The sequence below is a fragment of the Sorghum bicolor genome, chromosome 4 (assembly GCF_000003195.3).
Source record: "Sorghum bicolor cultivar BTx623 chromosome 4, Sorghum_bicolor_NCBIv3, whole genome shotgun sequence".
NCBI classification, from domain to species: Eukaryota; Viridiplantae; Streptophyta; class Magnoliopsida; order Poales; family Poaceae; genus Sorghum; species Sorghum bicolor.
Window position 1 is genome coordinate 64,400,901 of NC_012873.2, and position 11,423 is coordinate 64,412,323.

The 11,423-nt window shown below is 47.0% G+C and overlaps 2 protein-coding genes across 2 annotated transcripts; both read right to left on the reverse strand.

The window, feature by feature from the left end:
• On the reverse strand, positions 1,533 to 3,767 carry LOC8075185 (SNW/SKI-interacting protein). Its single transcript, XM_002454538.2, has one exon. It carries the CDS (start codon positions 3,628 to 3,630, stop codon positions 1,801 to 1,803), a length of 1,830 nt encoding a protein of 609 aa, XP_002454583.1. The 5' UTR covers positions 3,631 to 3,767; the 3' UTR covers positions 1,533 to 1,800.
• LOC8078902 (cyclin-D3-1) lies at positions 8,280 to 10,856 on the reverse strand. The gene is made up of 6 exons (XM_002454539.2): positions 10,181 to 10,856; positions 9,904 to 9,990; positions 9,714 to 9,812; positions 9,417 to 9,618; positions 9,186 to 9,307; positions 8,280 to 9,022 (listed from the first exon to the last, which is right to left on the reverse strand). The coding sequence occupies exons 1-6, from the start codon at positions 10,511 to 10,513 to the stop codon at positions 8,789 to 8,791; spliced, it is 1,077 nt and encodes a 358-aa protein (XP_002454584.1). The 5' UTR covers positions 10,514 to 10,856; the 3' UTR covers positions 8,280 to 8,788.

Sequence of the window (11,423 nt, forward strand, 5' to 3'; positions counted from 1 at the left end):
TTTGATCACAGGGTTCAGATGGCTCGTCAGCAAAGTGGACCTATCAATCGTGCATACAACTGTAGCACGTTCGTTTGTTTGTGACAAATATTATCCAATCATAGACTAACTAGGATCAAAAGATTCGTCTCATGACAGCTAAACTGTGTAATTAGTTTTTGTTTTCGTCTATATTTAATATTTCATGCATGTGTCACAAGATTCGATGTGACAGGGAATCTTGAAAATTTTTTGGTTTTCAGGGTGAACTAAACAAGGCCTAATTCACATGGAAAAATGGAAGTCCCAAAATTGCAGCCAACCAATACATAACAAGACTGTCCACAGTCCACATGACTAAAGATAAAACTAAGAGTCTAAGACACATCTTCAAATCTTCCAAATTAGTGTTCATAAGTTCTATACTGTTTGTACCTACAGGTGAAGCCAGCTGTTGGTGCAGCATTATTATCATGGTAGGTATGTGGAGAACGAAAACATGTGTGCACAGATTTGAAGCTGTCACCAAGTCTCTGATCGCAAGCGTGCACAGAAACATATATACTGTACTACAAGATAGCATTCAGCAAAGTATGCTTTGCCTCAGTTTCAAATCTCTGATTGCAAGCGTCACAAAAACACACACATATATATATATATATATATATATATACACTCTACTACAAGATACCAGTAAGCAAAGTATGCTTTGCCCCAGTTTCAAATATCTGATTGCAAGCGTGCACAAAAACATATATACACTCTACTACAAGATACCAGTAAGCAAAGTATGTCATCTGTTGCTCATGCAAACAGCCAAGCAATGGGCATACTAGTATAGCAACCTGCCATGCATTCATCGCACAGATGCGCAATTATCAGGAAATTTTAAATTTCTTTTAAATAAACTAATGAAATTTTAACAATAAATATAGATCGAGCAACTTTATACAACTCTGTATCAAAAACAAAAAAATATTGCCATAGAAAGGTTTGCTTCTTTGTAAATGAACAAATGTTTACATGAGAATTAGTACAAACCAGGACTCCAAAATTTACAAGGACAAAAAATAACTAAAATTCAGTAAAAGCTACCTTGAACTATCATAACAGTGAAGTCATTTCTACCCTCACAGAATTTGAACTATTGACAATTTGACCCTCAGAATATGAACCACTGACAATTCATGTATTCACAGGACATAAATCCACCCAGACACCCAGTCATCTATGGAATGAGTTAAGGACACTGCAGAAAAACTGAAAACTACCATCAACCAAAAACTAGAGCATGAGGGACACTCCACACAAACCAAGGACATTTTACTAGGAAATGGAGTGACAGATAACCACAGTTCACATGACACAAAGCAAAATCTCATTGAGTACATCAGTGAACCATGAATACCATCCCCACAATAACAGCAGAAAGAAAGAATCTAATAAGCACCACCAAGAAATTCATAAACGGAATGAGCACCTGTGCAGCAATTCCAGTACCATGGCAACAAATAGCCACGTTGAGGCCATCCATATGCCAGAGGGGCAACCAATGAAATCATAGAGCCCAATAACATGTAACATAAAAATTGATGGAACATGTAAACAGAGTTCATAGATCCTATAATGAACAGATACAAAACATAGTACATAGACACCATAGGATCCGTATAGTACACTCTTTAGCACAACCATTGAAAGTAGGCACATGAGTAACAGCACAGGTGCCACACTCTTCTTATCAGAGTTCAGCTTCTTATGACCTCCTGCTAGAAGATATTTGAGAAAGCATTCAAAATCTGCAGAAGCAGAGCAGATACCTCAGCGCCCCCTTTCAAAATTAATGCGGGACCTCCCAGATCCACCATCATAATCGTCCCTCATTGAGGACCCACCACTCGCCTTCATGGTTCCTCCACCTCCAATCTTCTCCACAGCTTTCTTACCCTTCTTCACCTCAGTCAAGAACTGATCCAGACCAAATGGATCATTTTCTTCCTGCTTATCGAACTCCACAGGCCTGTCTCGCTTGCCAGTCCTCTCTGAAGCACCAGTAAATCCCTTGTCAGGCTTGAACCTCTCAGTCTTCATAACCTTCTCCAACTGCTCATCTGCATCACCATATACATCTGAATCCCCATCCTTCTTAGGCCTGTATAGTGTGGACATCGTGGACTGAGCTGTGAAGAGACCCTTAGAATAGATGTTGTACTGATCATCTGTGGCAAAACCTGAGTCCATTCCCTTGTCCTGGTTGAACAGCCGCTGATCATACATGACCTCACCACCTTTTGCACCACCAGTGCTTGCCATACCAAGAGCAATCTTCTCACTGATATCACGATCCCTGTCTCTAGTGATCTTACTCTTCTTGCCCATTGCAGCATCCTTGGCTTCCAGCCTCCTCTCCCTCTCCCTCTCACGTCTGCGCTCCTCACGGATTCTATCACGCTCAATCCTTGCTTCCCTCTCTTCTCTAGACTCCCTGCGCTGCTCACGCGGTTCACGTGGTTCACGTGGTTGCTCCATATCCATATCTTCATCAACAGCCTCAACTGCTCCCCTGCCGCCACCAGCTGGTACACCTGACGGTGCAGGCGGGGCACCAGTCCTCTCCATACGTGCCCTTTGTGCAAGAGCCCTAAGCTCTTGCTCCTTCCTCTCCTTCTCCTTCAGCATAAGTTCCCTCTGAACCTTGGAGCGCATCTGCACTGCCTCCCTCGCCTTCTGCTCTGCCACATACAATGCTTCAGAAAGCTTTGCAAAATTATCATTGATCTGCACCTCCTGCAGCCCCCTCCCATCAGCCGCCAACCTCTTATCAAGCGGAATCGTGTAACCCTTCGGATTTTTCCAATTTGAAATGCAAGGTGGGATCTTCCAATCCTGCTGATCCTTCACTGTAACCGGCCGTGGCGGCGAGTGCATCACTGGAACAGGTGGTGACCCAGATGCTCGGGGCACACGCTTGTGCTTGAACTTTGGTGGCTCAAGAGGATCCACAGCCATCTCTGACATCCTAATGATCCTCTCCTTTGCACCTGAATTGAAGGCCGCGGATTGCTGGGACGGCTTATACTTGATGAACTTGGACTCAGAATCATGAGTCGGCACATTCTTGGGCTGAGCTGCAGAGAGGCGGACGTTGACAACCTTCTCCAAGGCGGCCTTGGTCCGTTCAGTGGTCTCCTCGATCTGCTTCTGCTCCTCGTCGTCGTCTGACGTCGCCTGGGAATCGGCAGTGGCTATCTTCGGCACGAGGTCGCTATGCTTGGAGTAGACGATCTTGCCTGCGTTCTCACCTTGCTTGACGACGGCGTCGAAGGCGACGCTGCCGTGCGCGTCCACGGTGAGCGCAAGGATCTTGGACCCGCCCTTATCATCGCGGCGTCCCATACCGAGCGGGTACTGCGCGACGTGGATCTCCGGGAAGGCGCCGCCATCGCCGAAGTCCTCCGGCCGTCGCGGCACGAACCCCGTCCGCTTTCCGTACGGCGGCACGGGGCGGGCGGCGGCCGCGGGCCTCGCTGCCGCGGCCGCCTGCGCCGACTCCCCGCCGTAGCGCTCCTTGAACCAGGGGTCGCTGCTGTGGTCGTAGAAGGTGGACGCCGACGTCTTGGGCGCCGGTAGGAGATCCTTGAGCGTCGCCATGGAGGCGGCCGCGCGCGCGGCGCGTTGGATCTACGGCTACCTAGGGTTCCGGCGAGTCGCCTGGTGGGGATCGGGGCAAATCGTGGAGGAGGACAAGCTAGGGTTTGATTCTAATTTGGGGAAAGTGATAAGGGTGTGACTCTGACTAGGACGGTAGGTCAAGGGCAAAGGCGGCGGCTACTGGCTGGGTTGGGCTGGGCTTTTTGCCGATATGAAAAGGCCCGTTTCAGAAGCGAAACCGTTTATTTAAATCTGCATTTACTAATTGTTTTTATATGGGATCTTTATTTAGATATTTTATTTTCAAATTTTATGAAATACAATTGTTGCTTTTACTTAATTATGTTATTTTAAATTTACTGTTTATTAATTATCCTATGGTGTAGGTTTTTTATTTTCCAATTAATCTCGTATTTTCTAGAACATTTCGACAAATAATTTTCTTTGTTTGAAGCTATTGTAATAATCCAAATCTATGATCCAAAGAATCACCAAGGTCTCCGGCGATCGGGTATATGTATATTCTTTCCATGATCATTCTTGCTAAGCGCGACCTAGTTCTAGATTCCTTATAATAGAACTTATCCACTTAAGTTTAAGTTTTCATCAACATGAGTGGTTGCGTTTTTGGATAATTACTATTCTAGTGACTAGTGATAAGGTGCCATATCCGCCGATAACGAAACATATGCCAACTTCATTAGTTTCAATATCTGTCGTCGTAGTCTTTTGAATGCATCGCATTAGCCAATTAGGGATGGTATACAATTTACTCGGGTGCGAAGTATTGTATACATGTTTTCATTGGAATGTAATGTAAAGGTGAACATAATAAGGTTGTTTAAAGGCCAAACAAAAAGAACTAATGCCACGGCACTTGGTGACTTAAACATGGCTGTCGCTACTGTTGGTGCGTATGCGTTTGAGTTTGAATAGGTGAGTTCGAGTTTATGTCTGTTTTCCGAAAATGTTTTTTTTAATAACGAATTAAAAAGAAATTCTCGCTGGGACTCCCTCCAAAAGTCCAAATGTGCCGCCCGCCGGCCCGCCTAATCCAGCCTTCCCGGTTCCCGCCACGGACCAGTCGCCGTGCCGTTTCGCTCGCAGAAACCCGCGAATCCGCAGCGCGGAACCCAGATTTCGAAGGAAGCAGCACCAGCTTGGCAGATCAGATCGCGGCCTCTCTCTCTCTCTCTCTCTCTCTCTCTCTCCGGATCCGCGGCGATCGCGCTCGCGCGTGGCCGCGTGCACGTTATCCCCTCACGGTCACGCATCAGACACGTACGGCACGCAGTTGAAAACGGGCGGGCGGGCTTTCCATCGGAGGTTTTCAGATGGGGGTACGGCGGTGCTGTGCCTGACTGTGCGCGGTGGGCTGGGGCCGTGGCCGTGGCTGCGCCGGCGTCGTCGACCGGACGGACGCCCTGCCTCCTCGCTCCGAACAGCTCCAGATCTGTCGTTTCCCATGATTGATAGATGCATCGCAGCACACCAGCTGCAGCAGAGCTAGTCCTTCCGGTGCCAGCCGGTCCTCGTTGGCACGTCCCCGTGTTACGGAGTAAACTGTTAGTCTTATCGCTGGAGTCACACTGTTACACGCGCTAGAAAGCAGGAGCCGATCCGCTGAATCCGTGAAGCCTGACAAGATTCCGAGGGCCACGGGCACGTACGCCGGCTTGTGATGCATTGTATTGCAGCACCAGCCACCACACCAGGAGGATTGCCCGGGGCCGTGCCCGTGCCCGTGCGTACGTCGTCCAAACACACCATTGAATTCCGTTGGCTTCATGTGTACGGAGTGTACCGGGCCAGAGCCTGGACCTGCCATGCCATGCCAATGGTGTGGTGTGGTGTGGTTGTGGTCACCAGCAGGCAGCAAAACTCACTTTTTAGACAAGGCGCCCGCGGCAATTCACGCTGCAGAGGAAGGGGACAGGGAGGGAGAGAGACACCGAGACGCCACAGCGCGCGTAATATCTATCTAGTCATCTGATGATGCTGATGGTGTTGTAAACGAATACACGCACTGCCATGGCACAACAGTGTATCCGCACATGCCTCTGCGGCCGCAGCTGTGCTGCGTGCGCCCATGCAGCAGATCATGCTCATGTATACAGTAGCAGTCCATTTTCCATGGACTGCATCGCCATCCAATGCCAGGCACATGAGTACAGGCAGGCAGAGGCAGCAGCAGGGTCAGGTGTTACACGGGTGTTTCAGCGCTGAGCCTCTCGACCGATCTTTGAAGGGGCTGTTAGCGAGTCAAAGCAGGAGCGCACTAGGGCCAACCAAGCGGGGTGCGTGACAACGAGGCGCGGGAGCAAAATGATCGAGCTGCTGCTGCTGCTGGCCAGGCGGGGGTGAGGGCGAGGCGATCGATCGAGATCCATGCAGGGCGACAAGTTAATGTGCAGCGCTCGATTAGGCTTTGGTAGCGCGACAAGCGAATGCAGCCATGCGTGCAGGTGGTAGCAAAGCAACCACCAGGCATGGGAGCGCAGCGCAGCGCCTAATGAGGAGGTCCAGGTCCAGGTCCAGGTCCAGGTCCAGCCCAGCCACGGAGGCAGAGGCACCACCGCCACTACTGACTGCTCGCCTTGCCTGCCGGTGCCGGCAATGCGATGCGATGCGAGGTCCACGAAACTGGGGTTGAGAGGGGGGCTCATCATCATCTTCCATTGTTGAGTCGATAACGGAGTCATGATAAGCTACTCTGCTCCAGTCAGTCAGGCCATGGAGCAGAGCAGAGGCAGATCGCTGGGAATGGGAATGTACAGCCTTCGATTGACCAATGATCATGGCTTGCAAGTTGCAGGCTCAGCTAGCGCCCGGAGGCAGCAGGATTCAGAGAAAGTATTTTTGCCTCGTTTGCAGACATGATTAAAGTATGTGCTTCACTTGCCTTTATGAGTTTATATGGCCACAAATCTTGCATATAAAAGGAAACGGTACATTTGGAAAGAACCTTCTGTAACAAATAAACATTAGAAATGTAGTACTACATTTGTCATAGATAAAATGCATTGCACATTTCTCTCAGATATGAAATGATCGTGCTATCAATCAATCAACATAACAAAAAGAATAAAAATGGGATCAGGAACATAGTGACTTTCATGTACTTTTTAAATAAAGCATATATAACTGCGATCCAGATTTGTAGCTTTCCACTTGCTCTTGGGAAAGCAAGCAACACAAGGAAAGGAACTATAATACTGACCGATCTGAGCCTTTCCCATTTGCTCCCACATGTAAAAGGAAGGAGCCCATCAGAAAAAGCAGTTGATTCAGGAAACAGCAACTGACAGTAGCCGGTTGAATGGTTGATACACAATCATTTTACTAGTTATCCTCTCTCATTTAATTATTTTTAGAAAATGAATGCCTCTCATTCATTTACTCCTCTTACCTCCTCTTCCGTATAGTATGAGGGAAGGTTACCTGCCTCCTATTCTATGAGGTGTGAGGAAGAACCCTAATTGAAAGCTCATGTGCAGAGCTTGTGTCTTAATTTGGTTGGGATTTGCCTTTGTCCAGCAAATGGCAAACAGGAGCTTGTCGGCATGACCGGGCCAGTGTGTTGTTGGATCTATAGCAATAGCTGTAAGCTGGTCCGGACATTTGGCTGGGACTGTCGCAGAAACTGTGATCATATAGACCCGCAGTGGTCAGTGCTGGGGCACCAATAGTATGCAGCACCAGCAGACTATAGTGTACACTTACTACAGTCTACACTACAGCATACTACCGTTACCTGGTAAGACAGAAGTATGCGTTCATGTTATCTAGCGCATAAATAAATCCGACAGAAGTCGGTGGAAAAGGAGGGCACAAGAAAATTTTGATTAGGAGCTAGAAATTCTCACAGGCTAATTCTTGCTCCTATTTCTATTTAAACAGGAATCAGGTTGCAGCAAGTTATGAAATTCTGCCGTGCAGAGGAATCTTGTGCACTAGTACACAAATGGTTTATACTGATGTGTATATCAGTTGTTCAGTGCTATGAAAAACTGAGGTCCAGGCAAGCCATGCACTGATGGTACATGGTAGAAAGTAATAATACAGCTACACTTCCGGTAGAGAACAACTGCCAGTTCAAGCAACAATCGTACTTGACATCATTGCTAGGCGACAGTGACCGCCCAGGACCAGGGTTCAAGAAATCCAATTGGCCCTTCGGGGTTTCCAGTTATTGGCCAGTTAGTAAAGGTTTCTCAAAACTCTATGTAAATGGTGCAATAGTGATAAGGGTCACATGAATGCATCTTCTCAGTTTTGTTTACAGATAGGACTCTAGTTGAGAATCAGATACTGCAAAGTCCAAGCACACTACAATGTTCTGCGGCAAGAGGATTCACCAGCATCGATCTAATGAAATACTATCCCCAAGCAGATGCAAATAATTAAAGGACAAGATCCTGTTATGCGCCCCAATTCAATCACATAATTTACTGACCTAGCAGCTGCAACCTTGAATATGATCAATTTTAAATTCTCATCTTTTACAGCCTGTTTGTGATCCAGATTGATAATAGAATGGATAAGACAGGATGAGTAGCAATCAAGGATAATCAGTGAAGGTACATTGGACATAATCAACTAATGGCCCAATGCAAACAAAATGCCAAAATGGAATGCCAAAAACCATATTATCATCAACAAAATGATAGCTCGTCATTAAGAAAAGAAAATATATATCTGTAGTTCATGAAATATATCAAATTGTTCTATTCCTCTGCCGCATCCATCTTTGGATTCTTCTCACTCGACAAATGTTCAATGCCCAAGGCAATCCTTGCCTAAAGTTCATTGCAAATTGAAGGAGCAAAAGTACAAAATGGTACGAGAGAGCTCTCATCTCTACAGCGTATGTAAGTTCCTTGTTCCCTCTCTACCTACACCAGCATCCCTGGACTCTAGGGTCTTGAATTCCCCTTACGGATGCCAATTGCATGAACTGGCTTGCAGCACTGGCTCACAGGACGCTGCTTGTTATTTTTTTTCTTCTTTATGAACCAAGTAGTGTGCATGTTTTGTTGTTCCATTGAGCAACTACTTGACTAAACCATAATCCTCAGGCGGCCAAACTAAATTTAAGATGATTGGACCAATCAAAAACTCCTAAAGCGGTGAGGAGCACACCTGAAGCATATCACAATTAGAGCAGACGCCTAGTAATCCTTCTCCTCTTGCTTGTCGAAGAACTATGGTAACATACTGCAGGAGAACCACCAGTAGCATCATCGCTTTGTTGACTCAGACAGGATGCAGCATCCAGTACACCAATGGGGCTTTGTGGCACAGAGGAAATTGATGATCCAGCAGACTTTAGGACAATGCTTCCCATAGTAATCTTCTCTTGGATCAATTCATGGCATCTTAAAACCCTCTCCTAAAACACATTAATGGTGTTTTAGACTAGTTCAGAAACAATTTGAGCAAGCTTTAATGGTAGGCAAAACATGGATAAACAAGTTTGCGCCCAGAGGCTACCATCCAATTATAAGTGCCATATGGTTTAGTTTAGTAGGAACATTGAGCTCTGAAATTATTACCTTGTTCAAATACTTGCAACTACTAGCAGCCCTCTCAATTACAGAACTTCTGCACTCCCCCATTGCAGCAAGAGCGACACTGGCAGCAATCTCTGAGGGTCTGAATACCACAAATTCAGCACCTGCAGACCCAATTGTCAAACTTTAGGAATTGATTGCTGCCAAATTGAGAATTTTTGTATACCAATCAATAAGCTCAGGAATCATATCTGACTGAATCCTAAATTGTACCTTTAGCAGTGCTCAAGACAAGATCGGAAGAGCGAGAGCGTGCGAGCAAGGAGGGTGCACCATGATCACTCAACTTATGAAGAAAATGTTCAACAAATGAGCAAGCAGTAACAGCATGCATCCTCCACTTTAAGGTACTCAGCACATGAAGCTCCATCCTTCTTATGGTCCTTCCCTCAAAAACAAACCTTGTCTCGGCTACCTGCCACACAAGTCAAAAATTACTTGCTGGAAAAGACAAACAAAACTTCACAATGTATGTGCAGGCAAGTGATGAGATCCATTGCACTGACTCACCTGCAAATCCAAGGGGAGTGGCACAAAAGTCTCTTCCATTTTCGAAGCCAAAGACAAGCATGCCACTGCCAAGAGCTGAGTCATCCAAGCTCTGTCTTCCTGCCATGATTTGGAATTGGATCTTCCTCCCATCAGCACTACGCAATTTGAGTAGGACTGTTTCCAGTGATACTAAAATTGCAAGACTTACAGGAAACTCATACGTGGAGAGGAATCTATCGAGGTAGTTCACAGACAATACTGCAGTCAACGGTGCGAAATTGTAATGCTCAGTGACCTATCCAGCAAAAAAAGATGCGGATTCAGTGAGCTTTGATGCTGATTTATGTTGGAAGAGATACCGATGAACATCAATCAAGTCAAGAACCACGATGAACTCTAAAAAAGAGACCTTTAAGCAAATCCGCGAGTCACATCTCACTAGCATCGCAGAGAAAGGATCTCATCGATCGATTAAGTGAACTTACCTTCCAAATCCAATCGACGGCGTCCTTCCTGACGGCGGCCAAATCCAGGTCCCCATGCCGTCGCTGAAGCTTCTGGGGGTACCCCTCAGCGGGCATGTGCTCCACCTCCCTCTCCACGAGCGCCGCCACGCACTCATCCGAGAGCAAGGGGAGCTCCGTCAAGAACCCGTCGACGGCGATCCCGGTGGCGGCGGCGGCGACGACGGTGTCGCGCGGCGGCGTAGCGGCGGCCGCCCAAGAGGACTCCTCCCCCTCCTCGTCCAGGCCGAGAATAGCAGCGTTGTCCTCCGCGCACAGCAGCACGGAGGCAGCGCAGTCATAGCCCGGCACCATGCTTGCCACGCCACCTACTTGCCAGAAACGGCACGAATGCAGGACTGGAGCAGCAGCGAGCAATCAATACACCAGCGAAGCTCTCTCTCCCCCCTTCCCCTTCTCGCGAGCTTATTGCTATGGCGTCTAGATTTGCTGCTCCTCCCCCTCCCTGCTCTCCCCTCCCCTCTTCCTCTTCTTGATTTATTCAGATAATATAGATAGAAAAAAAGGTAAATGTTTTTTTGCCTTTTTTTTTTCTAATTGTGTTCTTCTCAAGTGGAGAGGACAGAGGGGCGAGACAGAGGGAGGGGGAGGAGGACGCCGGCCAGGCCACTGCAGTGTGGGAAACAGGAGGAGAGAGGCCAGTGGAGAGCAGGGTTTATGTAGGGCGGCCAGGCGCTCTGCCTAGTGATGGTGGAGGTGATTTGGGATAGAGTTGAGGGGTTTTCTGTAAAATATGCCCTGCGACTTCTTTGGGGCTGTTTTGTTTTTGGCATTTTCCTAGGAGAGTTTTTGGAGCGCGGATCCTTTGCGCGCACGACACTGGATCGTGTTTTGCGTGAGGTGTGTCGCAGGGACAAGGCTTTTTCCGTTATCATCACTGGGTTAATGTATGCCAGTGAAATCGATGCAGGGTGCGTTGGCATTAAAGAGAAATCTAGTACTACTAGTTAACAAAACTCGTTGAGAAAATTATGTGAACTCTTTGACAAAATCTGAATTAACAGTACTAGTTCATTAATTGTTGAATTACCAAGGCGCCATTAAATTTTCTGAATTGGACAGCGAATTCAGGAATTTAATAGTTCCAGATCAAACCCAAACGTTCAGTTGTAACGACAGAATTTGACCTTGCACATGAATTGGCTGGGATCCTGATTCAAAACCTGGCTGATTGATAGCCAAAACTTGAGTGCCAAAATTTAGA